Below are 27581 nucleotides of genomic sequence, written 5' to 3'. Positions count from 1 at the left end.
CCTCCACAACTACCCTGCCCCAGCACCCACAAGCACCCTGTCCCCTGCCCCAGCACTCATTGGCACCCTTCCCCAGAACTCTGTCCCAGCACCCACAAGCACAGTTGGGGCCTGTGACGGATTTACGGGTGCGAGCACCTCGCGCCCCCTCTCTTTGACTCAGCGTAGAGCCGGGGGCGGGGCTCCGCGGACCCACCGCCTTCTTTCTTCTCCTTGTCCCTAGCCCCCTGGGCTCGTTGACCGGGCCGCCCAGGAAAGGGGTGCGATCACCTCCCGACCCGGGAGGGCCGGGAGGGTTCGGCGAACCCCGAGTTCAGGCCCCCTCCTTCAGCCGGGGGGGGGGGGGTGTCCGTGGTGTCTTAAGGGGTGGGGGTTGGGGACCGGACCCGGGCCAGCTTCTGCGGCGGGCACCGTCCGCCTTGCTTCCGGCTCTTGAGGGTCGTAGGAAGGGTGGGGGAGTGGGGGACCCGGGCCCGCCCTCACCACCGGGTCCCAGCCCGAGGCCCTAAGTGGAGTTGGCGTCTATGCGTCGCCCTCCACGGCGGATGGGGCGGCAGCCCCCGACTCCTCCGCCCACGGGCGCCAAAAGGGCCCTGCCTCGGGCTCCTTCCACTCCCTGCTTGTCCGCCCCGGCGATGGGGCTGATTGGGGTGCACTCACCGCGCCGAAGTCTCCGGGTGCGTCCCAGCGCGAGTCGCCAGCTGCTGACTCCTTCCTTCTTGGTTGCCCCGGGGGCCGAGCCCTTGGCGCCCCTGGAAGCCAGGGTCGCTGCCTCCTCGCTCCTGCCCCCCCTTCCGTCTGCCCGGCCGCCATCTTTATGGGCGCCGGGGAGTGACGTCCGGGCGTTCCGCCCTGTCCGTGCGCCGCCGCCGCCCCCGCCTTTTCCCCAGCGTGGGCTCGTGCCCCGTTTAATGCCGCCAGCCGAGGCGGGCGGGCTGGCTGCTTCCGCGCGGCCCGCCCCCTCCCCCGCTCCCGGCGGGGTGCCCTGGGTTGGGCTTGCCGCGGCCCCAACTCCGGGGCTGCGATGCCGGTCGGCGCGCCGTTTGCGGCGCGCGGTTTCTCCCGAGGGGGGGGGAGTCCCGCTCCCTCCTCTAGTGCGAACCCCGCCGGGTCCGTCACACACCTCCCCCCCTTGGAGAGGCGCGCCCCGGGTGGAGACTGTTCCCCGATTCGGGAGAAAAAGTCTGCGTTCTGGTGGGTCGCCCCCGGCCGATGCACCACCTCAAAACAGTACGGCTGCAAGGCCAGGTACCACCGCATTATACGGGCGTTTGTCTCTTTCATAGAGTTCAACCAAACCAAGGGTGCGTGATCAGTCACCAACTTAAATTTATTCCCCCACAAATAATACCGTAAAGTGTCAATCGCCCATTTCACCGCAAGTGCTTCTTTCTCTATCGTGGCGTATGCCCTCTCTCGTGGCAGCAGTTTTCGACTGAGGTAGAGGACCGGCTGGTCCGCGCCTTGTTCCTCTTGGGCTAGTACCGCCCCGAGTCCCACCTCCGAGGCATCTGTATAAAGGATAAATGGTTTGTCAAAGTTTGGCTGCCTCAGCACCGGGGCGGAGGCTAGTTTGTCTTTTAAGGTCCGAAAAGCGAGTTCTGCCTGTGGGTTCCACCTCACCCTGGTTGGTTCTGTATTCCTTATCAGCTCCGTTAACGGGGCTGCCAGCGAGGCGAATTGGGGCACAAATCGCCGATAGTACCCGGCCAGCCCCAGGAACTGGCGGATCTGTTTTTTGGTTGTTGGGATGGGGTAGTCTTTCAGGGCTTGAACCTTGCTGTAAATTGGTTTCAACTTCCCCCGTCCTACTGTGTACCCCAGGTAAGAAACCTCCCGTTGGGCGAAGTGGCATTTACGGGGGTTGGCCGTGAGGCCCGCCTTACCCAGGGCTGTCAGTACAGCATCGACGTGTTTTAAGTGTTCTCCCCATGTGGGACTATAGATGACAATGTCGTCGATGTATGCGGCGGCGTACTCCTGGTGGGGTGTTAGTACCCGGTCCATCACCCTTTGGAATGTCGCTGCCGCCCCGTGGAGACCGAAAGGCATGGTCCGAAACTGGAACAATCCGAATGGTGTCGAGAAGGCTGTCTTTTCCCGTGCCGCGGGGTCCAGGGGGATCTGCCAGTAGCCCTTTGACAAATCTAGGGTTGTTATGTAGGCCGCCTGCCCGAGTCGCTCCAACAGTTCGTCCACCCTCGGCATCGGGTAAGCATCGAACCGGGACACGGAGTTTACCTTTCTGAAGTCTATACAGAATCGGGTGGCGCCATCGGGTTTGGGGACCAAGACGATTGGGCTGCGCCATTCGCTGGTCGATTCCTCGATCACCCCCCACTGTCTCATCTGCTGCAGCTCCTGTTTGACCGTATCCCACATTTTTCGGGGTAGAGGGCGTATGGGCTCCCGCACCGTCCGGCCTTCTTCGGTTATAATCCGGTGTAGCCCCAGCATCGTACAGCCCGGCCTGGTCGTCAGGGTCGCTTGGTGTCCCCGGAGCATTTCTTTCAACTGTCCCTGTTGGGGAGGTGTCAGCTCCGGATCCCACGCGAGCTCGGTCTTTCCGCCTTCCTGCCCCCCCCAGGGCCCCAGGTCCTCTCCTTCGGAGGGTGGTGCGATTAGCAGGGCCTCTCGGGGTATCCATTTCTTTAGCAGGTTGACGTGGAAGAGCTGCGTTCCTTGCCTGCGACCGGTGAGTCGCACTTCATAATCCACCTCCCCCACTCTCTTAACCACTTCAAAGGGTCCCTGCCACTGCGCTAGTAGTTTGGATTCTGTCGTGGGGAGGAGCAGCATGACTCGGTCCCCCGGGTGGAAAACCCGCTGGCGGGCGTGGGCATCGTAATATTTTACTTGGCGCCTCTGGCTGTTCTCGAGGTTTAACCGGGCGTATTCGCCCAGTCGGCTTAATTTCTCCCTCAGGTGGGTGATGTAATGGACCGTCCCCCGCCCTGACCCCGTTGGTTGCTCCCAGCCCTCCCTCAAGAGATCGAGGATCCCACGGGGCCGCCGGCCGTATAGCAACTCGAACGGAGAAAAGCCGGTCGACGCCTGGGGGACCTCCCGCACCGCAAATAGGAGACTCGGGAGCATCAGGTCCCAGCCCCGAGGGTCTTCTTGCGCGAACCGCCGCAGCATACCTTTGAGCGTCTGGTTAAAACGCTCTACTAGACCGTCTGTCTGCGGGTGGTAGACTGATGTTTGCAGTCGTTTGATCTTCAGCAGTACGCACAGCTCTTTCATCAGCCGGGAGGTGACGTTAGGTCCTTGATCCGTGAGGATCGCCTGTGGCAGCCCCACTCGGGAAAAAATCCGCAAGAGTTCTCGGGCCAAGGTCTGGGCCTTTGTATTTCTCAGTGGGACTGCCTCCGGGTATCGGGTGGCGTAGTCTATTACTACCATAATAAAACGGTGCCCCCTCCCTGATGGCTCCAAGGGTCCCACCAAGTCCATGGCCACCCGCTCGAACGGAGTCCCTACTACGGGGAGGGGCACCAGGGGGGCCTTCGGCACCCGCGCTGGGGCCGTCCTCTGGCACTCGGGGCACGATGCGCAAAAATCCTGCACCGCCCGAAAGACCCCCGGCCAGTAGAATCGCTGTAAGACCCGTTCCAACGTTTTCTCGCGTCCGAGGTGGCCCGCCCAGGGGTTCGCATGCCCCAGTTCCAGTACTTCCCGGCGGAATCGGGTGGGAACTACCAGCTGTTTTTGCATTTCCCCCCTTTTTCCCTCTGAAACCCGGTATAAGCGATCCTCCCATACCTGGAAGCGGGGTCCTTGCAGCGGCCCCTCCGGGCCTTGCTCCGGATCCTCCGGCACCCCGGCTTGGTCCCAGGCATTCTGTAGGGTGGGGTCCATCCTCTGTTCCGTCATGAAGTCTGGGGCTGCCTCTATCTCCAAGCAGGCGGCCTTACCGCGGAGTTCCTCGTCGTGGCACAACCCCCGGGGTTCCGTGGCTCCCCCTCGTCCCGTGGGGGCAACCGGGCCCTGAAGCAAGGCTCCAAACCCGGGCCAGTCTCGTCCTATGAGGAGGGGGTATGGCAAGGTCTGGGCCTTCCCCACCCGCCAGAGCCGGTCCTGCCCGCCCCCGCGCAGGTGCACCTGGACGGTGGGGTAGGCGCGGGTGTCCCCGTGGACGCACCTCATCCAGACTGGCTCCCCTTCCGGTCGTCGGGGGGGGATGAGGTCAGCCCGGACGAGCGTTACAGATGACCCAGAGTCCACCAGGGCTCTGACCGGCTGCCCTTCCACCATCATGTCTCGCACGACTCGGTTTCCCTCGTCGGCCCGGTCCCCTGCCGGGCTGGCTCCCTCCCCTTGGTTCAGCGTACAGTCCATTAAGGTGCATTCTCTCTTAAAGTGGCCCATCTGTCCGCACTGAAAGCAGGGGCCGCGGGTCCCGGCCCGGGCCTCTCTCGGCACCTTCTCCGGCGGTTCCTCCCCGCTAGTTCTCTCTGGGGGCGGGTGCGACCACACCGGGGCTAGGCGGGGGATATTGTCCCGCGCACGGCGTGGCTCCGGGGCCGGTTCCTTCCCTATGGGCTTCCCCCCGATCCGGGGCCCCCCTACCTTCGTGCCGGGTAACGCCTCTCGTCGGACGCCTCCCTCCTCTTGCTCCGCGAGTAGGTGGGCCTCCATTAGGTTCACTGCCTCCTGTAGGGTCGTGGGTCTGTTCCGCCGGACCCACCGCTGCCCTTCTCGGGGTAAGATGTGTATGAATTGTTCCATTACAATCATCTCGGTGACTTGTAGGCCCGTCTTCTGTTCGGGCTCCAGCCACCGATTGGCCCATTCCCGTAGGCGCTGAGCCACTGCCCGCGGTCTGTCTCCCGCTTTGAACCCCTCCTGCCGGAACCGCTGCCGGCAGGTCTCCGGTGAGTGTCCCAGCTGGTCCAATATTGCCTCTCGGACCTTGTAGTAGTTCAAGGCATCGGTGACCGCTAGGCTGCGGTAGGCCAGTTGGGCGGGCCCGCTCAAGTAGGGGGCCAGCAGGGTGGCCCATTGTTCCGGCGGCCAGCGGGCCGCTGTTGCCACCCGTTCAAAAGTTGTGAGGAAGGCTTCGGGGTCGTCCTGCGGGCCCAACTTGCTGAGCCGCAGGGGTAGGTTGGGTCCTTCTCCCGCCCCATTGGGTCCTCCCCCCGTTGCCCCCCATCTTCTTTCTACGGTTTGTCGCCACTGGTTTTGCTGAGCGGCGAGTTCCTGAACTAGTTGCCGCTGGTGCTCTTGGAACTGGCTTGTCAGCTGTTGGATCAACTGAGTCTGTTGTTCCTGCTGAGCCTGGTTCTGCAATCGTTGGTTCCCTTCGAACCACTCCAGGAATTGGCGGGGTTCCATCGCTTCTTCCGGTTCCCCCGCGTCTTCTGAATCGGGGATAGCTCGATGCTCTCGACCTCGTTCGTCTGTGGGGGATATTAGTTAACAGGTGCCCACATTCTCCACCAGTGTGACGGATTTACGGGTGCGAGCACCTCGCGCCCCCTCTCTTTGACTCAGCGTAGAGCCGGGGGCGGGGCTCCGCGGACCCACCGCCTTCTTTCTTCTCCTTGTCCCTAGCCCCCTGGGCTCGTTGACCGGGCCGCCCAGGAAAGGGGTGCGATCACCTCCCGACCCGGGAGGGCCGGGAGGGTTCGGCGAACCCCGAGTTCAGGCCCCCTCCTTCAGCCGGGGGGGGGGGGGTGTCCGTGGTGTCTTAAGGGGTGGGGGTTGGGGACCGGACCCGGGCCAGCTTCTGCGGCGGGCACCGTCCGCCTTGCTTCCGGCTCTTGAGGGTCGTAGGAAGGGTGGGGGAGTGGGGGACCCGGGCCCGCCCTCACCACCGGGTCCCAGCCCGAGGCCCTAAGTGGAGTTGGCGTCTATGCGTCGCCCTCCACGGCGGATGGGGCGGCAGCCCCCGACTCCTCCGCCCACGGGCGCCAAAAGGGCCCTGCCTCGGGCTCCTTCCACTCCCTGCTTGTCCGCCCCGGCGATGGGGCTGATTGGGGTGCACTCACCGCGCCGAAGTCTCCGGGTGCGTCCCAGCGCGAGTCGCCAGCTGCTGACTCCTTCCTTCTTGGTTGCCCCGGGGGCCGAGCCCTTGGCGCCCCTGGAAGCCAGGGTCGCTGCCTCCTCGCTCCTGCCCCCCCTTCCGTCTGCCCGGCCGCCATCTTTATGGGCGCCGGGGAGTGACGTCCGGGCGTTCCGCCCTGTCCGTGCGCCGCCGCCGCCCCCGCCTTTTCCCCAGCGTGGGCTCGTGCCCCGTTTAATGCCGCCAGCCGAGGTGGGCGGGCTGGCTGCTTCCGCGCGGCCCGCCCCCTCCCCCGCTCCCGGCGGGGTGCCCTGGGTTGGGCTTGCCGCGGCCCCAACTCCGGGGCTGCGATGCCGGTCGGCGCGCCGTTTGCGGCGCGCGGTTTCTCCCGAGGGGGGGGGAGTCCCGCTCCCTCCTCTAGTGCGGACCCCGCCGGGTCCGTCACAGGGCCACCTTAGTGAGGTTTGCAGGGTTTAGAGGGGTCGTGTTTTTGTATCTCACTGGTGTGACCATGAATGTCTTTTCTGTGGGCTAAGGTTGGCACTAGGGCCTTTGGGAGGACCAGAAACAATTTATTTGCATATTCATCATTTGCTTAATGAATATGCAAATATGAAAATAAATGTTACCAGTCCTTCAAAAGCTCGTGAATGGAATTACTGGTCCCCAGTGTCAAAAAGTTTGTGAACCCCTGGTCTAGGGCATCTATGCTGCTCAGGAATATTCCTTTTTAAACGGTTGGAATAGTCACAAACCCTAGTGTCATCTTACATCATCAAATTATCTCCCTGAAACAAAATAACCATTGCAGAGACTGCACTGGATCCAACATCTGTAACTCACTATCCAACTCAGCTTGCCTCTTTGTGGGCCTTAAGGGTGGCAGCTGGATACCAGGAAGAGAGATTATTGCAATGCCAGGCTGCTGCTATTAGCTCTGTGCCCATTTCTCTTGCATCCCAGTAAGGAAGAATTTATTTTCCTCCGAGAACATTTGTTGTTTAAACAAACTCATTCCTCTTCTATATGACAGAGGAAGAATGAGCTGAAGTCAGAGATATTTATTGCTCAAGTGACAGAAAAACCAGATCATTTATGAACTGCCAAAAAAAGCAGGTGTACACTAAGATCTTCATTTCTTAAGGGCTATCAAGTCCCAACTGGATATTTCTCAAGGTGACTCTAGTAGGCTGAGAGATAAATGGGCTGTACACAAACTTCCCAGAGGACCCAGCCACAAAAGCAGCCAATTTACTCCAGCTCCATCACAGCAATAGATTCAGTATTGCTTTTACACCTATTTGTCTACATCCCTCAAGCAGATAATTCAGAGTTCAGTGGAGTGTGTCAGCAATGAGTGATATCACAGGAAGCTGTGCCTTACCCTTCAGCCAGATCTACAATACATGATCTGGAAGAGCAGAGGAAGGATCCTACTGCAGAAGGCAAGAAAAAGCTGTATATTCATTACCATCTTAGGCCAAAATATCTACTCTTTTTTTACCTGTGCAACAAAGTTAGAGTTGCATCGACATAATAAAGCACAGAGTGCATACCACTATGTAGTCCGTGAAGTTAGCAGAAACGGCAAGCGTGATCGAGCTTTATTTCATCCTAAGTATCAGCAGGTATCGGCTGCCACACAACTTTGTTGTATGCACAGCCCCTGCTACCTGTCTAGTGAGGTGTGTATGTGGGGGGGGGGAAAAAAATCAGATGTCACAGATACTAGCCAATGACAGCCTCAACAACCACCAGTTGAAAGAGGTTTTGCCACAATCATAAGCCAATAATTGAACCACTGCTAATACATGTCAGTCACACGAATTAGAGGTGATGGCTCTGCAGTGCAGACTTTCCAGCCCTTATATCAGGCATTTCAACCCATTTCCTCCCACAGATGTGTACATGGCTTTTATTAGAGACATATACTCTGAATCTGAACGGTCGTGCACTTTGTAACTAGGTCCAAAGTAAGAACCTAAGACCCATCTGTTCTCAGTCTTCAACAATCATAGAATCACAGGGTTGGAAGAGTCCTCAGGAGGTCACTGAGTTTTACTCCAGTGCTTTTGAATAGAGGAGAAAGCAGGTCATAAGAGCACACTTCACTATCAGCCAGCTAGAGTTTCTCTCTTCAGTGTTTCTCAACTTTTTTTTAAATGAAGTACCCCTTACAATTTTTTTTTAAAGTACCCCCAGTACCTCCAGTTTTCAAATACACAAACATTTTTCCTACTGTTGCAACACATTTGTTTAAACAACTTAATCATAACTAGGCGGGCAATGAAATTTTTGGGTGTAAAAAGTACAAAAATAATAAAACACTGTAAAATTTAACAAAAATCCAGTTTTCTCCAAATGTCAGTTGTGCTGACGTACCCTCCAGGCTTCTCTCGAGTACCCCTTAAGGTACTGTTCTAGGTCAGAGGTGGCCAACCCGCAGCTCTTGAGCAGCACGCGGGTGTTTGATTAAGGAAATGCAGCTCATGCTGCTTCTGAGCTGCATGCCCAGAATGCACTGGGCCTCTCAGCGCATGGCATTCCATCATGTGTTCATGGCTGCCCGCTCAGCATCCCAGCACCTGGAGGGAGAAGCATGTGGTGGCAGTGGTGGCTCTAGGACCCAGGCATTAGGTTAGAGCCGGTGGGTGAGTGTGTGCACACGCGCATGCGCCTACCTGGCTCTGGGGGAGGGGAGGGGACTGGGTTAGAGCAGGGGGGCGGGGCCTGGCTTTGGGGGATAGGGAGGGCATTGGGTTAGAGCAGGGGGGCTGGGAATACCTGGCTCTGGGGGAAGGTATGGACATGGGGTTGGGAGCAGAAGCACCTTAAACTCAAAGTCTTCGTGGGTGCAGAATAAGGCAGCCAACACAGATGTCATATTTAAATTCCAGGGCAAAAAAAGAATCAGTATGTACCTGGTTTGCACTGTTTCTTTAAAGAAAATTTAAAGGCTATTGTTTGCCAGGCTGAAGCAATTATTCTGAGATATGAGTCTCTCCCTTATTGTTTTTGAACCGCTTATATTTGCAGTCTGGGACAGGCACTTCAAATTGTGCTAATTTACTTCTCAGTTCAGTTTAATTTGAAAAAACTCACAGGACATAATAGGGCAGCAATGTTAAATTTAAAATACATGGTGGGGATTTTTTTTTTTTTTTTTTTGTTAGAGAGAGAATATTTCTGTATTTTTAAAGGTTTTTTTTTTTTTTAAATGTAATGTTTGTTCCTTGTCAAGTTCTCTGAAGATCTATGGACTGGCCATGAATTTTTTAAGCGACTAGAGACTTTTTTTTAATTGGTTTTTGTCCAAAATGTCCTGTAATGTTATTTTTATCACTACATGTTGTGTACTATAGATAGATAGGAAGAAATATATAATACATGGCTCTTCACACTCCATCCACCGCTATTTTGACTCTTCATCTCTGGTTGGCTACCCCTGTTCCAGGTCATCACGTTTGATGGAATTGCATGGTTTGTAATAGATCACTAGTGGAGAAGTTCACATGCTTTTGTATTTAATCAGGAAATAAGCAATCATTCGAAGAAGAACCTTATGTGCATTCCAATTAGGTGTGCGAGCGCAGCATGCACGCATCATCGGAGATTTTTCCTTTAGCGGTATCCGTCAGGCCAGCAAGGAACCCCCTGGAATGCCACCGGCACATCGGCCAATATGTACCCTTGCTGGCCCTCCACCCACTCAGTTCCTTCTTACCGCTGTGATGGTCGTTGGAACAACCCTCAGCTCTTCACAGAGATCATTGTCTTCAGCATTGTTTTTCTCCTTTCAATTAGTCCCCAGCGAAGTAGCTGGGAATTATGTTAAAGACTCTTTTGTTACTTTTTGTTTGTTTGTTCCCTGCCGTAGCACCACAGCAGGGCATGCCCAGTCCGCAAGGCTTTAAGCCCTGCAAAAAGTGTGACGGGCCTATGCCCTGTGGCGACCCTCATTCAGCGTGCTTAAAGTGTCTGGGGGATGCTCATCTCGCAGAAGCCTGCAAGATTTGTAAGGCCTTCAAACTCCGTACCAAGCATGAGAGGGAATTGCACCTCAAGATCCTGTTAATGGAGGCAACTCTCAGGCCGGCACTGGCGTTGGACCCGGCCCCGGCCTCTCAAAGTGCACCAGCATCAGTGTGGGACAGTTCTGCACACCGCGCCTCTCCAGAACTGCAGAGACCCCGGCACCAGTCCCAGTCTCCAGCACCTCAGAAAAAGAGGAGGCCTCACAGGGGCCGGTCTCCGTTGAGACGTGCACCCTCCAGCGGGGCATGCGGCACTGCTGAGTCCTGAGCCCAGGCCTTCCAGGTCGGGTGGACTTTCCTTCCAACACAGGGAAATCAGTCCCCTGGAGGACTTCCCTGAGCCCTCCACGCCGGAGGCTTTAGAGGTAGCAAGGGTCCTGATTGACTCTCCCCCCTCACCTCCTCCCACTCCGACCCCTTCCAGGCAGCATGGGGTGGGTCAGCACTGGCCTCCTTCCAGGGCATCTGAGGGTGCGGCGCAAGAGGCTAGAGACCACTGCCCACCCCTCCCGGCACTGGAGGCACCACACATGGCACCGGCCACCGAGACGCCCTCACTCACGGTGCCATTCCAGGACACAGCACCGGACTTGGCGCAGCACCACCGTTCAGCACCGTTACCGGTTCAGGGCCCCCCAGCATCTACTCCCGCGTGGGACGCCCACACCACCATGCCACCACCTCCGCCTCAGCACCGCAACAAGCTGGAATTCATGGCCAGACATGTGATAGCTTCATCGGCACCCGCATTGGATCCACCTTGGTCTGCCTCGGAGCACTTGTCTGACTCTGAGGTGGAATCCACTTGGTCTTCAAGGGGTTCCCGGTCCTGTTCTTGGTGCCGCTCCCGCTCTCAGCACCACTTCCGGCACCACAGTCCGCCCTGCCTATACCAACAGAGGGCACAGCCAGTTCTGGTGCCATTGCTTCAGCAAACGTGGCCCCCACAACCTCTGGGCCAGTGGCCATTCCAGACACCCTGGGGGTAGCACCAAAGCCAGGGAGTAGATCCATCCAGGCTGGGTTCTGTCTCCTCATGCCTGCGGGCCCCTCCTTCGGCAACCCCCTTAGCCAGGTCTCCTACCTCCTGACCAGTCGTCTCCAGGCTCTGGCGGGAGCGCAGCTCTTGTGAGCCAACCTCCCCCATCCTCGTCCCTGGGCTCCTCGCAAGATCCAGTGCACATGGACATCCCTGTAGGAGAGGGACAGAAGGGGTCATCGTCCTCTTGTCTGGACAGGCCCTAGGCAATTCTGCACCATCCATGCCCTCCATGGACGCTAGGGCCCACCAGGACCTTCTCCGCCGCCTAGTCCAGAGTTTGGGGGTTCAGGCAGAGAAGGTGTCCGAAGACTTGGACCCTACGGTGGACATCCTGCCAAAAGGGCATCATGCCAAAAGGGCAATGAGTACCTGTTTTCCCACCCTCCCCCGGGCTCCCTGGTGGTACAAGCCATGAACCAGAGGGAAAGGCATGGTCAGCCCGCTGCCACCCCTAAGGTGGCAAAAAATACTGACCTGCTTGGCAGAAAGGTTCACGCATCCAGAGGTATCCGGTACCGCATTGCCAACCAGCCTCTTGTGGTGCTACGCCTATAACACCTGGGCATCCATGGACAAGTTCACGGACCTGCTCCCCAGAGACTTCCGCTCAGAGTTCAAAACACTCCACGAAGAGGGGAAGGCGATCACCAGAGCAGCACTCCAGGCAGCTCTTGACGTGGCAGATGCTGCTGCCCAGGTGATAGCCACAGGTGTGGTCCCATGCCGTAGCTCCTGGCTCCAGGGCCCTGCGGTCCCCGCAGAGCTCCAAAACACCATCCAAGACCTCCCGTTTGAGGGCCCTTTGCTCTTCTCGGAGCAGACTGACCAGAGGCTCCATGGTCTCAAGGATATCCAGGCTACCCTGAAATCCTTGGGTATGCATACCCCTGATACCCAGAGGCGCACTTCTCAAATAGGAATGTTCCTAGAGCGCCTCCCCAAGCCCCGCATCCTGACTTCTCCCGTCATAGGAGCGGCAACGGCAGGAACAACAGGCGCCGACCATGCCCAGCCCCAGACAATAACCAGGGGCCCCCCAACAAACCCTCGGGCCCCCGTCAGAGGTTTTGACAGGCCCTCCGAGGGCAAATTACCAGTCTCCCCACTAACTTTCCGGGACCGTTTATCTCACTTTCTCCAAGCCTGCCGGTCTGTTATGTCGGACTGATGGGTGCTGGAGATAGTGGAAAGGGGTTATGTAATCCCTTTCCACTTGCCTCCTCCTTCCCAACCTCTTACCCCATCCCTTTTCAGGGACCTCTCTCATGAGCCTCTGCTCCAAGAGGAGGTCCAACACCTCCTTATGCTAAGGGCAGTAGAGCATGTCCCTCCTGAGTTTCGGGGTTAGGGGTTCTATTCCTGCTACTTTCTGGTCCCAAAAGCAAAAGGGGGCCTCCGTCCCATCCTGGACCTCAGAGCCCTCAACTCCTTTATCGCCAAAGAAAAATTGAAAATGGCGACAGTGGTGTCCATCAGGTTTTTTGCTGCCCCAAGCAAAAAAAATTTTGCACCCCCCCCCCCCAAAAACCAACACTGGGAAAAAATTCTGTTGGTGGGGGGGGAGGAGACTGAAGTTGTTGAGGGAAAAAAAATTAAAACAAAACAGGATGTCCCCTTTAAGAGTGAGTGCATGGATAGGAACAGGGGAGCAGTCCCTAGATCTTTTGGCCGGGAGCCCTTTTGTGGAACCAGGTAAGCATGGGGGCTGGCGTCAGGAGGCTGCGGGTGTTGCGGGGCTGAGGGAGTTTGGGCTGGGGGAGGAGGCCAGGTGCTGAGTGTTTGTAGAGTTACCAGATGCTCGGCATTTTTGCCTCCTGGCCGGGGGAAAAAAAAAAAAATCAGAAAATACCAGACATCTCAGGTGTCCGGTATTCTCTAATTTTTTTTACTGAACAGGGGGCAAAAATACCTGACTGTCCGTGTGGATACCGGACACCTGGCAACCCTAGGCAGGAAAGGAGTGTCCTACCGGGGATTTCCACATGATGTAGGCGGAGGGGTGGCTGATGGCTGGGTCCAGGCTGCAGGAGAGGAGACAGGCAGCCAGCAGGCTCCGGGTGTGTATTGGTGCCAGCTGGCTGCGCAGCCATGGTGTTTCCCGGGCCGTGGCTTTTAAAATCGGTGGAGCAGGGCTAGGTGTTGCCAGGGACGGCGCCAGCTGCTTACCTGAAATGCTGCCCCTGGTAAAGTGCCACCCCAAGCACCTGCCTGATTTGCTGGTGCCTAGAGCTGACCCTGGTGTCCATAATTCCCTTGTTAGCCCCCCGAGACTGGTACGCTGCCCTCAACTTAAAAGACACTTATTTTCACATCTCAATCACCTCCCACCACCAGAGGTTCCTCCGCTTTACTAAGGGCCCAGAGCACTACCAATTTACAGCCCTCCCCTGTGGCATCTCAACAACCCCTGGGTCTTCACCAAATGCATGGCAGCGGTGGCCACCGCCCTCAGGAAAAGGGGTGTTCAAGTGTTCCCCTACCTCAATAACTGGCTCCTGAGGGGGGATTCCAAGAGCCAGGAGAGAGCCCACATTGCCATAGTCTGCGGCCTCTTCAAAGACTTAGGTCTTCTAAATCTGGACAAATCAACCCTAACTTCCACCCCGACAATAGAGTTTGTGGGTGCCACTCTGGACTCTTCGTCGGCAAGAGCCTCCCTACCTAACTCCCAGTTCCTCACAATAGAGACAACGGTCAAGGCGCTCCAGAACTTTCCAGTGACTACCGCCCGGACCTGCATATGTCTCCTGGACCTCATGGCTTCCTGCACTTATGTAGTACAGCACAGCAGACTGAGCATGCGCCCGTTACAGATGTGGCTATCGCAAGTTCGCAACCCAGTTGTTCACTCAAAGGACAGGGTGGTGACGGTTCCTGCACCCGTCCTCTTTGCGTTGGACTGGTGGACCCACCAAGCGGAGGTCTGCACAGGGGTCCCGTTCTCCAATCCAGTGCCATCCACCCGCCTCATCACATCCACATTGGACACCAGCTGGGGAGCCCACCTACACAAGGTATGTGGTCTGCGGATGAGATTCCCCTGCATATCAACATCAGGGAGCTCCGGGCAGTCTAATTGGCCTGTGCGGTTTTTCTTCCCCTCCTCAGGGGCAAGTCTTTCCTTATTCTGCCAGACAACACAACAGCGGTGGTGTATATAAACAAGCAGGGCGGGGTACACTCCCCTCACCTGTGCTTAGAAGCGATTTGCCTTTGGGATCTCTGCATCAGGGCAGATATCCACCAGACGGCCTCGTACCTATCGGGTTCCCAAAACGTCCTCTTGGACAGGCTGAGCAGGTCCTTTGTGGGGCACGAATGATCCCTAAGGTGGGATGTGGCCCACTCTATTTTCTGTGCGTGGGGGTCTCCCCATCTAGACCTATTCATCACAGGGCAGAACAAGAAGTGCCTGAGGTTCTGCTCCCTCATGGGACAAAGGAGGGGTTCTCTAGGAGACGCTCTCCTTCCCTGGCTGGGCAGCCTGCTTTATGCCTTTCCCCCATTCCCACTCGTTCAAAGGGTTCTCCTGAGAGTGCGGCAGTTCAAGGCATCCCTCATCCTAATCGCCTCTGCATGGCCCAGACAAAACCGGTTCTCAACCCTCCTCAGCATGTCACGCGAGAGAACTTTAACCCTCCCCCTGGTCCTGGACCTGATTTCCCAGGACTCAGGCAGGCTCCACCACCCGGACTTCGCTGCACCTGACAGCGTAGAAGCTCCGTGGCTGACAGCAGAAGAGCTTCAGTGCTCAGCACGGGTCCAGGAAGTTCTGCTGGGTAGCGGGAAGCCCTCCACTATGGCCACCTATCTCGCCAAGTGGAAGTGGTTCTACATCTGGGCCTCCCATAAAGGGGTGCACTCAAGGCGGGCAACAATTCCCCTGATCCTGGATTACCTATTGGACCTCAGGCTACAGGGCCTCTCTTCCCCCTCCATTAAGGTCCACTTAGCAGCCATCTCAGCCTTCCACCCAGGAGGGGGGGGGGGGGAGAACCTTGTTTGCCAACCCTATGGTTAACAGGCTTCTGAAAGGGAAGGACAGAATCTACCCACACGTCCGCCAGCCAATTCCCCAGTGGGACCTACACCTGGTCCTTGCCAAACTCATGGAACCCCCATTCGAGCCACTAGCCACGTGATCCCTCCTGTACTTGTCATATAAGGTGTCCTTTCTGGTAGCACTTACGTCCACTAGGTGAGTATCTGAACTCAGGGCACTCACCTCAGATCCCCCCACACGGTGTTTTTCAAAGAGAAGGTCAGGCTCCGCCCCCATCCGGCTTTTTTGCCCAAGGTGGTGTCTTCTTTCCATGCCTCCCAGGATATCGTCTTGCCAGCGTTTTACCCTAAGCCGCATGCATCTGGCAAAGAACAGGCTTTACACACGTTAGACGTGCATAGGGCATTAGCCTTTTATTTAGACAGAACAAAACCATTCTGAAAATCACCGCAACTTTTTGTGGCCATTGCAGAATGGGTGAGGGGTCAGTCCGTGTCTTCACAGCGGATCTCCTCCTGGATTACCGCCTGCATCAGAGTGTGCTACATCCTGGCGGGGGTGCTGGCTCCACCCCTTAGAGCGCACTCCACAAGGGCTATGGCCGCCTCCACTGCTTTTGTGGCAGAGGTTCCCATCCTGGACATTTGCAGAGCCGCCATGTGGTCCTCTGTCCATACTTTAGCACACAGTGATTGTCAAACGCATCAAGTCAGAGAGGATGCCGCCCTGGGTAGGACGGTTCTCCACTCCTCAGTAGCTTCAGTATCTGGCCCTCTTCCGTAGGTTCTGCTTTGGAGTCAGCTAATTGGAATGCACATGAACAATCACTCGAAGAAGAACAAACGGTTACTTACCTCATAACTTTTGTTCTTTGAGATGTGTTGCTCATGTCCATTCCAAATCCCCACCCACCGCCCTTTCTCCGGAGAATTCCGGTAAGAAGGAACTGAGTGGGTGGAGGGCCAGCAGGGGTATATATTGGCTGATATGCCTGCACCACTCCAGGGGGCTCCCTGTTGGCCCGACGGATACTGCTGAGGGAAAAATCTCAGACGACGCGTGCACACTGCATGCACACACCTAATTGGAATGGACATGAGCAACACATCTCAATGAACAACAGTTATGAGGTAAGTAACTGTTCTTTCTGTTTCAGGTAAAGTCATGTACCAGTGCAACCCAAAGCAAGGCTTCTAATGTGAACTGGGGCAACCCCCAAACAAATAAAAAAATATATGAATAGCACTAGCACTAGCATCTCAATAAGCTGCTAACAGAAGTCTTGTCCCCACTGCAGCTGCTGGAGTCTGAGTGGCACCCAGTGGCCTTAGATGGCATTGGATCTCTGGGTAAGACTATTTACCTCTTTGAATAGCAGAAATGAGCCTCCAAGCTGAAGTCTGGCACAACAAGTTTCCAATGTGTTAAGAACCAAATCTGTTTATTTCAGGCTATGATGTGAACTCTCCTTCTGTATGCTTCCACAGGGAAGACTCAAAGCTGTTTCAGAATGCGTCAGTAGCTGCCCCCACCAGATTCAAAGCTCCAGATGCACACGCTCCCAAAATGTGTAGCTTTGGCCCACTTTGGGATGCAATAGTAATACTAAATTGTAATATCAGTAGCAGTAATAGGAAATCATGGCATGAACACGAGGATGTGTTCAGAGACTGAAAATTCTTGTCTGAACATAAAATAAGCATTGGTAAATATTATGTAGCAAAAGAGAAAAGGAAGATGTAGAAAAAGTGTGACAATATTTACAACTAATATACCCCTTTTCTTCCCTTCCAGTACTCCATAATCTGCAGTTAAAACTGGATTCAAATAGACAGAGAAAACATCTCTACCCTTAAATAACTCACTGCCAAGCCACTGAAGGAGGTGAACAATAAGAGATGGCATAGGATTAGCCAATCTGTAGAATACCTGTAGGCTTCTAATACACCACAGGTGCTCTGAATTAAAAGCTCTCACCCACAGTCTTGCTTTAATCTCCTTTCCTGAAGGAGACATTAAAGATGGAAGTCATCAGATAATCCTCTGCTCTGCAGGATTATTTCCCTCTGTGTCAGTGCTAGATAGGACTTGAGCGGTCTCCCACAATGCAATCCCACAGCTTTAATTTTGTTATGGTTATAAAAAAAATGCAGCTCAGAGTTATGTTCCTTGCACCATCAGCATCCTGAGCAATTCATCTCTCGCCTGCTGACACTAAGTACTTCCAGAAAGTCACACCACCCTTTTAGCAATTGCCTGGCCATACGTATTGGTTATTCTTGCCTAATCAGCACTTCCAAATAATGAAGAATAGCCAGTCAGTGTCTGCAGCTGAAGGGAATTGCACTCCTGGGGACAGCATTTCCAGGAATGATGGAGAGGAGCCTGGCATCATCCAGGGAACTCACTTAATGCAGAGTCTGCAGCCTGGCCAGGCACCCATGTAGTTCATTTCTACAGTTTTATTTTGATTGGCTCTGCCCAGTATAACAGCTGCTGATCATCTTTTGCTTTCACACAGTTCAGCCAGAACTAATGTTAACATCACTGATTTCAGGATAGCTAGTGAGACCCAAAGACACCATGCGTTCAGGTATGCCCTGGAAAATTTATAACCAACTGGACATAGCTACAGATCACACAATTCAATATTATGTAAAGTCCTCCTCTCCCCTATGCCCTAGAACATCCTGCTCACAGGAAAGCTCTACCTTTCTTCTCTGAGATGGCCAGTCTCATAGCTTGCTTTGCAATGCTCCTGTGGTCTTTCTTTGGAGCCGCCAAACTAGTCTGATCCTGTCACTAGCTCTGTTTAGCTCCTGGAAACTATGCAGGTCTCCAGTACGGCTGTACTCCAAGACTGCCGGCTGTAGAACTGTGATGGGAACACTGTAATTCAGGTGAGGGTATGTCGCTCCCATACTGTTGTCCTTTGTGTTGCTAGCAACAATCCCTGCATATGGAGATGAATAAAAAGAAGATAAAGTATAATTTGTGAACTCTTTGGTTACATAAGAAGTTAAGAACTTAAAAAATGCCCCAAAACAACAGATAGATTGCAGGACCTAAACAGAAGCATGTGTCCTTTGCTACTTTGTATCAAGCATAGACAATCTTATTCCTCAAATCTGGCATATCAGTGCAAATGGAAAAAAGGCCAGAGTAAGATAAAGAATATCATTCTTTGTATTTATAATTATTTGGATTATTTACAATGTTTTGTATTAAATAGCTATTTACATCTGTACCATGTGATAGAACTTTGCAAATCAGGGTAAGTATTCTAACTTTTTTTCAGATGGGAAAACTGACGGACAGATTATTAAATTCCTTTGCCTAAAGGCTACACAATTTAAACAGTACCACAACTGGGGATAGGATCTTAGGGTATGTCTACACTACCCTCCTAGTTCGAACTAGGAGGGTAATGTAGGCATACCGCACTTGCAAATGAAGCCCGGGATTTGAATTTCCCGGGCTTTATTTGCATAAGCGGGGAGCTGCCATTTTTAAAACCCCGCTGGTTCGAACCCCGTGCAGCGCGGCTACACGGGGCACGAACTAGGTAGTTCGAACTAGGCTTCCTAGTTCGAACTACCGTTACTCCTCATTTCACGAGGAGTAACGGTAGTTCGAACTAGGAAGCCTAGTTCGAACTACCTAGTTCGTGCCCCGGGTAGCCACGCTGCACGGGGTTCGAACCAGCAGGGTTTTAAAAATGGCGGCTCCCCGCTTATGCAAATGAAGCCCGGGAAATTCAAATCCCGGGCTTCATTTGCAAGTGCGGTATGCCTACATTACCCCGCTAGTTCGAACTAGCGGGGTAGTGTAGACATACCCTTAGTGCAGAGACTCCATAAGAGAAACTTTCTATTCTGAAGGGGACATAACTAACAGAGAAAATAGCAATTCCCTTTTGAAAGCTAAAAAACACTAACAAAAAAGGATACAAGTACTGAACCATCCTCTTGACGTAGCCCACACTTTCTATTGATAATATAGAGACACTGAAGAATGAGGTATCACAGCAGCAACAATTAGTAATTGCATTTTGTGGCTGTAACCATATACAGGGAAAGATCTCCTAGCTCTCTTGCTCTCACTCTCTCTCATTAGCAAGCACATGCCACCAGTATTTCAAACAGCCCTGCAAGATGCTTTCTGAAAAATGTGTACTTATTAAATTTGATACATAAAAAAAATTGTTCCCTCCACAGGCTTGTGAAGATGCTGATTGGAACAGGGCCTAAAATTGCCCTAAAAGTGGGGCTTCATACTTGAAGTAAGTAGTCCTACATAACAAAAAAGTACTCAAATTCTTATATTTAGGCACATGGTTTGCTTAAGAACATAAGAATGGCCTTACTGGGTCAGACCAAAGGTCCATCGAGCCCAGTAGCCTGTCTGCTGACAGTGGCCAGCACCAAGTGCCCCGGAGCGATTTGTCTCGTGCCATCCATCTCCAGCCTCTGACAAACAGAGGCCAGGGACACCATTCCTACCCTCTGGCTAATAGCCTTTTATGGACCTAACCTCCATGAATTAATCTAGCGTCTCTTTAAACTCTGTTATAGTTCTAGCCTTCACAGCCTCCTCTGGCAAGGAGTTCAACAGGTTGACTATGCACTGTGTGAAGAAGAACTTTTGCTTATTAGTTTTAAACCTGCTACCCATTAATTTCATTTGGTTTCCTCTAGTCCTTATATTATGGGAACTAATGAAGAACTTTTCTTTATTCACCCTCTCCACACCACTCATGACTTTATATACACCTCTATCATATCCCCCCTCAGTCTTCTCTTTTCCAAACTGAAAAGTCCCAGTCGCTTTAGCCTCTCTTCATGTGGGACCTGTTCCAAACCCCTAATCATTTTAGTTGCCCTTTTCTGAACCCTTTCCAAGGCCAAAATATCTTTTTTGAGGTGAGGAGACCACATCTGTACACACTACTCAAGAAGTGGGCATACTGTAGTTTTATACAGGGGTAGTAAGATATTCTAGGTCTTATTTTCTATCCCTTTCTTAATAATTCCTAACATTCTATTTGCCTTTTTGACTGCCGCAGCACAGTGTGGACGTTTTCAGAGAACTATCCACGATAACTCCAAGATCTCTTCCCTGATTTGTTGTAGCCAAATTAGCCCCCCATCATACTATACGTATAGCTGGGGTTATTTTTTCCAACGTGCATTACTTTACACTTATCCACATTAAACTTCATTTGCCATTTTGTTGCCCAATCACTTAGTTTTGTGAGATCTTATTGAAGTTCTTCACAGTATGCTTCTGTCTTGACTATCTTGAACAGTTTAGTATCATACACAAACTTTACTACCTCACTGCTTGCCCCTTTCTCTAGATCATTTATGAAGAAGTTGAATAGGATTGGTCCTAGGACTGACCCTTGGGGGACACCACTCTCCATTCTGAAAATTTACCATTTATTCCTACCCTTTGTTTCCTGTCTGTTAATCAGTTCTCAGATTGCTCTCTCAGAATGTGGAGGATAAGAGAAACAGATATAGCCCAGAATAGTGCAGGCAGGAACCATGCAGTGCTGCCAGTACAACTCTGCTACTTTTCCCTACTCCTGGCTTAGAACTTCAGCAGCTTTTCCAGCCTTGAACAGCTCTATACTCCCCTGTACTCTGATAGTGAAGTGAAAACATCTCATGCCTGCCCTCTCATTAACCAGCTACTAAAGAATGTTCAATTATATAATTTGAGATATACACAAATGGATAACAAGAGACCACCAAAAATCTTTTCTCTCGTTACCAGACCCAGAATCTCAACTATGATTTCAAAGAATGAAAAGAGGTATTAACTTACTTAGGCCCTTGAAAAAGGTTTCAGCTAGTCACAATGAAAGGGAGTAGCAAGTTCAAGTAAGGAAGTATCATTTAGTGGTTAAAACAAAACTGGGAATCAGGAGCCCCAGATGCTATTGCTATGTTTCATGACTGTATGTGTGACCTGAATGAAACTCTGTATTTCAGTCTCCCCATTGAGAAGGAGGAAATAGTCTTACTCTAAAAAGGCATTGTGAGGGTTAATTTTGGTGACACATTCTGAAATCCTAATATGGAAAGCATTACGGAAGCTTCAACCTCGTCCTACCTTTTATGCGATGGTGGTCATATACACATTGTTAAAATCTTTGTAAAAGTAAAAAGGTCTCTCTTGAACAAGTGGTCATCAGAACAGAGAAAGCATCTAGCAGCACCCAGCAGCGTGATTCTTTACATGACTGACCAATCCCTTCATGTGGGGTGAGAAGGGGAGGAAGAGAGATAAATGGAGACAAAACATATTTACCAAGGAGCTTTCCGCTGTTTGTAGAGAGAAGGGCTCCCCCACTTGAGCCACCATGCACTGCACAAGTTGTCTGAAGCATTACTGGCTTGTCATCCACGGTGATCACAGCTGACAAGATTCCTGATGTTACCGATGGGCCACAGCTCTGGCCAAATGCACCAAAACCAACAACACTTACTTCTTCTCCTGCATGGAGGAGACAAAAGGCAGCAAGAATCAGGTGGTGGAGGAGAGGTAAATAAAAAGGGAGAATTCATGTAGTAAATAAGCAGTGGGAGCAGATGAGCACTCAGACAAGATGTCGCCTATAATGGAAGAAGTCAGAAAAGAGAGAATGCAATGTGACCTAGAAACAGAATGTTTGTCGAAGTGTTAGCAACACTTAAAGCCATTAGGGAAAAATTTCCCAAGCACAATTTGAAAATAACCCCTATAAGCCACAATAAGGACATCTGTAGTTCTCATTTTCTGTCCATATTTGTAACTGCCTTAGATATAATTTTTTTATTCTTCTGCCCAAGTTTGTTTTTGCTGTTTATTAACATTGTACTATTGATTGCTTCCAGTAGCATACTGCCCTTCACCATGTTGTCGTCAGGATATAAAAGGCTTCACACTACCTGGTAGATGTAAAAATGACCTCCATAGTGAAGTGAGACATGCCTTCACTACAACTTACCTTGTTTACCATCCTTCAGACAGATTGCAGGTCATGGGACAGCATAAATATACAAGCGGATGCAAACATTTGATACATAATCTTTAGTGAAAATCAAGTACATCACATCGGTGTTCCTTTCCTCTGCTTTGCACTTTATGTACTGGATTCATGCACTGTAATAATGACTCCATATGCAGATGCAGCAAACCATGTTTGGTGACAGCACACTCAGCTTTGGACACCAGAAAGTATTTTACTTGGAGGGGATGTTGTCCAGGACACTAACTCAAACATAATCCCAGTCTTTTCCTCTGCCAAACAGCTAAATAAGAAGGGATATTTGTTAAATGTCTTACCCTGCAAATTGGCAAGAATCTTCCATCATTAAATGAAACTGCTGAATGCAGCACTTCCTTTAGTACCATTGTATAAGTCTAGCAGTTGTATCCAAGTCTAACTCTTTGCCATATCAACCCCTGTTCTAAAAGGTAAGTTTAACCAACCATAATCACATAGCTCTTTGTGCTTTCACTTCTCTAGCTAAGGATTCAGGCCCTCAGAGTTTATCAAATTACCACTCAGAATCAGACATCCAACCCCATGACCAGAGAAGCTACAAGCATGACAGTAAATAGAAGAATAGTTACCTGCACAAAACTTAGAAGCTAAAACAGGTTTTGTAAAACAGAGTGCGTTTTCCTCTAGTTCCACCACTGCTATATCATAGGGAGAATCCTCTTTTGTAGCAAACACCACTTTCCCTTTAAGGACACCGCCCCTATGAGCAAATACAAACAACAGAGCTTTTCAGTGTAAGTTCAAAAGTGCTAGTTTTAGAAAGAAATACAGACTCCAAATCTAATGATATTCTACATCGGGTTCATGCCTCCAAGTTTACCATGAATGAAGTTCACTCTCAAGGAAGCAGGATTCAACTCTTCAATACCTATGGGCATTACACAATCCCAAGAAATCCCTCATTCCAATATGGTGTAGGTAAAACAAAACTGGTTCCAAGCAGATTAAACACCCCATGTGGGACACATCCCACCACCTCAGCAATCCACTTGGTCCCCTACTTATCCCAGTACCACAATCTTAAGGGCACAACTGATCAGCACTCTCAGTTCTGAGCCGAGCGCCTCTCTAGAATTGCTTAAACAGAACCCAGCATCTTTACCACTTCTTATCTGGTGGGACAGAATGGGTGCGTCTACACAGTGCCAAATTTTGAAATAACCTGCTATTCCAAAACATCCCTTACTCCTCATGGAATGAGGTTTACTGGGACATTGGAATAGTGAGCCCATTATATTTTGAAATAACGAGCTTGCTGTGAAGACACAGGATAGGTATTTCGAGATATTCCGGTATCCTGAAATAGTGTTGGGCTGTGTCTACATTGGCACCTTTTTCCGGAAAAGGGATGCTAATGAGAAGTCGGAATTGCAAATGCCGTGTGGGATTTAAATATCCCACGCGGCATTTGCATGAACATGGCTGCCACTTTTTTCTGGCTCGGGGCTTTGCCGGAGAAAAGCGCCAGTCTAGACGGGATCTTTCGGAAAATAAAGCCTTTTCCGGAAGATCCCTTATTCCTGATTTTAAGAGGAATAAGGGATCTTCCGGAAAAGGCTTTATTTTCCGAAAGATCCCGTCTAGACTGGCGCTTTTCTCCGGCAAAGCCCCGAGCCAGAAAAAAGCGGCAGCCATGTTCATGCAAATGCCACGGGGGATATTTAAATCCCCCGCGGCATTTGCAATTCCAACTTGTCTCATTAGCATCCCTTTTCCGGAAAAGGGTGCCAATGTAGACACAGCCTTGCAGTGTAGACAGAGCCAATGATATAAGGTTGCACTGAAAATAAAAGGCAACAGGGAAGAGACTGTTTTAACCACCTCTCGATCTGACAAAGCCTCCAGCCCCTTGGAATGTCACGTACCCCTGAGATTTCACTCCACATGCACATTTAGAACAGGAAGCAGGGGAATGCATCACTCAATGGAATGAAATCCAACATATGTAAAAGTGTCATGCTGGCAGAAAGACTGCCTTTTTGGATTAAAAAAAGATGACACAAAAAAGGGATCTTAAGAAGAATGCCATCTGCCACAGGTAGACCGTGAGACAGGGACCTGGGGGTGAGAGAATAAAAACTCGAGTGAACCTATGATCTCAGGCAGACTCCTGGATCACTGCTTGGATTATTAAGAACTATGACTATTAGTGATAGCCTGACTACAACAGGAGCATGTAACTTTTCAGACAGACATTCTAAATAACACACCTCCTCCACCACTGGGGATTTGTAGAAGAGCGCTGCCTCATTCTTCCTCGCATCTGAGTTTAACACCCCTTCTACTCTCCAGCTGCAACTGTAGGGGGTACTCCCTACAGGTCATGTTTGCTACTCCCAAGTTGGCTGTTAGGAGGCACTAAAAAGGAATAGATCCTTAGAGCCCTGCAAATCTGTGAAAACCTGCAAATCAAACATGGAAACAAATTTTATAACTCCCGGGGATACAAGAGACATTCACTCTTTCAGTAGCACTCTGCCTCGGGAGGAGGAAGGGGGGCATAAATTGGGTATTAAGCCTGGAAGTCTTCAATTTTGAACCTTCCCACTGCTGAAGTCCCCAAGTGCCCTTCATAAATGATAACTTCCTTGTAATCCAAAATGCTTTTAGTTACAAAGCGTTGGCAACAATACATTGTTTACAGAATACCAAAAATTCCCCAGGTTAATACAACTTGCTTGGTTAGTCCATAGTACTTAATGGACAAGTTGTGTTGTGCATACTTCTCTGAAATTTGTCATTTGCACTGCTTGCTATACAGTAAAATTTCTGTGTGCAAAGCAAGATGGATTTTGGAATGCATTAACTCGTCACACATTAGGCTGAATTTAGTGATCATATTAGAAGCATATTGATAAACACCAAGGACAGACAGTAATTTTAATTCATAAAACATATTTGACCTCTGGAAGAATATAAAAAAAAAAAAGATGCATAATGTTTGATCCTTCTTATCAAATACAGAGGCTGCCAAACTAATTTGCAGTAGAGCCCCATCAGCAAAGTGCAGAGCAATAAGATGACTATCACATCTGGTGAAAGGGCAGTCAGTAATGAGTGATATCGTCTTTTGCACAGCCACATATGGGATCCTCTTGTTGGCATCAGGTTTGAAGGCTAACTGCATGCTGACTCTGGGCATGACAAATCAAACATAGAATATGCACGTGCAAAGTTGGGTCAGTTAGTGTTTGAAATGTAAACACCAGCCATTTCATCCTCATTATCCAGAACTGCCTGGTTGCTCAGAAATTTGGATGGCAGTGTTTGTTAGGATATGCATAGAAGTTTTACTAGAAACTTCAAAATGGCCATTTAAGGAACAGAATAGAGGGTAAAGTATATTATACTTCACAGATTATTGTATTACCATGAGGGTTGTGCTGTCCTATTTACTGGTTATTAAAGATAAATCAAAATGAAAGTCAAGACTTACTTTTCAAGGCTGTGTTGGTCCTTTACACAGACACCAAAGGTGGCTTCATTCACTACATGTCGACAGGTCACCACTAGCCTTGAACTGACCAGCACTCCAGATCCCCACACTTGGCCACACTCCACCAAAACCACAGTAGATAGGAGGTGCTCTGCAGGCCTGTGGCTGGCTGGCACATTCCTGACAGGCTTAGCAACCAATTGCACATGAGGCCACCAGCTTTTCATAGAAATGCCAGACCCAACTAAGATGCTCCTGATATTCTCCAGGATATGGCCAATAGAACAAACCAATGTCAATCCAACCCATTCATTGGCCTTCCAACAGAGCGGAGCCACAATTATTCCAACTAGGTTGAATCCATGTTCAGAGAACACGAAGACCCCTCCTCCTTCAGTGCCAGGCAAGCAACGAGCATCAGTCAGAATAAGGACATTGCCTTCTCCAGCTATGTTACTCACTACCCCTTTACTAAGGGTGTTCATAAAAATGTCTGGGCAAAATGAGCCGAAAGGGGAGCCACAGGCAAACAGTGTGTCACCTTTCCTCAGTGACTCTGCCAGCACACAGCTGACTTGAGCTGTACCAGGGGAGTTGAGGTCTGGGATTTCCAGTAAGGCAAACCAATGCAAACAATGTATATCATCCAAAAATGCTCCACACTCCTGTTCATGTTCACTCTTACAAAAATGCCACTGCTCGGCACAGGTGAAGACCTTGGAGAAGGTATCCTGAAAATCTGGGCAGGGCACTATCATAAGGAGTTTGGCCTCATGCTGCCTGAGGGTGCTGGGGCCCCCCTGTTGGCTTGAAAGGGGATTGAACCCCAAAACTGGACTGCAAACCTCCAACTCTCTGCCCAACAAACCCCTGGGGTCCTCTTTGCTTCTACTTTCTGTAGGCCAGAGAATCTGGATCTGAATATCTGGGGAGAAACTATTTGCCAGCAGGACTTTGCATTGGAGCCAGCTGCCCGGCTGCGCTGCTCTCACCTCCTCCAAGAGGAAAGGAGAGAAGAGGGCTCCATGGCAGAGCACAATCCCTGGACTCTGGCTCAAGATGACCCCACTACAGCTCCAGGGTCCCAGGGCTGCAGCCCCCGCCGAGTTCCCACGTGCAGTAAAAGCAGTGACGACGCAGCAGGCCCTCTCCCCGGACAGCAGCAGCATCTCAGGCCCACGCCTGGACACGGACCCTCGACAGGAGCACGGCAGAGGTGAAGGAGCAATGGCAAGAAGAGGCGCAGGCGGCGCGGGGAGGGCACCGGCAACAAGCGCGCCCGCGGGGCGACTATCGGGGGGGGGGGGCAGGGAGCGAACACTAGAGCCCGGCGGGGACGAGAGCCAGTAGCGCTGCTGCCTCTGGCCAGTCACACCGTGCCGGGGGGAGGGGAGGCAGTTGGGTGCCGGATACCTGTCACCCTCCGCGCGCACCCCTAGCTAGCACCGAGCGCCCCCGTCTCGCGCAACCATCCTCGCTAGCTCCGCCCGTAGTCACGTGAGGAGCCCACAGGCTTCCGTTTTATTGGCCGGCGCGTCCGCGAGCGAGCGGGGATTGGGTGGCGTCTCTCAGGCACCTACGCGGCGGGGGGGAGGGGGCGCTACCGGGGGCCTAGCTCCCAGGCGGGGCGGGTGTCCGCGGAGCCCACCCCGAGCGGCGCGCGGCCTGCTGGGAGCCGGCACAGCAGCGCCTGTCCCGCCTCGCGACGTGGCACCGCGCGGCTAGCGTGGGGGAGCCGCTCCGCCGGGCTGGGCGAGACAGCGCGTGAGGCAGCGCCTGGCTGCCTGCAGGGGTGGCGGGGAGCCTGGCCGTGTAGCCTGGAAGGGACCTCCAGAGATCAACAACTCCAGTCCCGCCCTCAGGGCAGGGCCGAGCACCGTCTAGACCCGTGTTTCCCACTTTGGTGACCACGGAATCTTTTACACTTGAACTAATTTTGCAGCACCCCTAATAGTAGTTAATATATGGAGCTAAAAAAAGTAGACCACAACTAAGGATCAAA

The 27581-nt window shown here is 51.9% G+C and overlaps 2 protein-coding genes across 2 annotated transcripts; both read right to left on the bottom strand.

Annotated features, from left to right (window-relative positions):
- Nucleotides 1-1149: 1149 nt before the first annotated feature.
- Nucleotides 1150-6456, bottom strand: LOC142830401 (uncharacterized). The gene is made up of 2 exons (XM_075934988.1): nt 3766-6456; nt 1150-1511 (listed from the first exon to the last, which is right to left on the bottom strand). Exons 1-2 carry the CDS (start codon nt 5335-5337, stop codon nt 1479-1481), a joined length of 1605 nt encoding a protein of 534 aa, XP_075791103.1. The 5' UTR covers nt 5338-6456; the 3' UTR covers nt 1150-1478.
- A 9026-nt stretch (nt 6457-15482) lies between these two features.
- TYSND1 (trypsin like peroxisomal matrix peptidase 1) lies at nt 15483-27318 on the bottom strand. Its single transcript, XM_006122774.4, has 4 exons — nt 25580-27318; nt 22713-22843; nt 21405-21590; nt 15483-18039 (listed from the first exon to the last, which is right to left on the bottom strand). The coding sequence occupies exons 1-4, from the start codon at nt 26746-26748 to the stop codon at nt 17822-17824; spliced, it is 1704 nt and encodes a 567-aa protein (XP_006122836.2). The 5' UTR covers nt 26749-27318; the 3' UTR covers nt 15483-17821.
- Nucleotides 27319-27581: the final 263 nt, after the last annotated feature.

The sequence above is a fragment of the Pelodiscus sinensis genome, chromosome 8 (genome assembly GCF_049634645.1).
Source record: "Pelodiscus sinensis isolate JC-2024 chromosome 8, ASM4963464v1, whole genome shotgun sequence".
NCBI classification, from domain to species: Eukaryota; Metazoa; Chordata; order Testudines; family Trionychidae; genus Pelodiscus; species Pelodiscus sinensis.
This window is presented reverse-complemented; position numbering and strand designations above follow the sequence as displayed.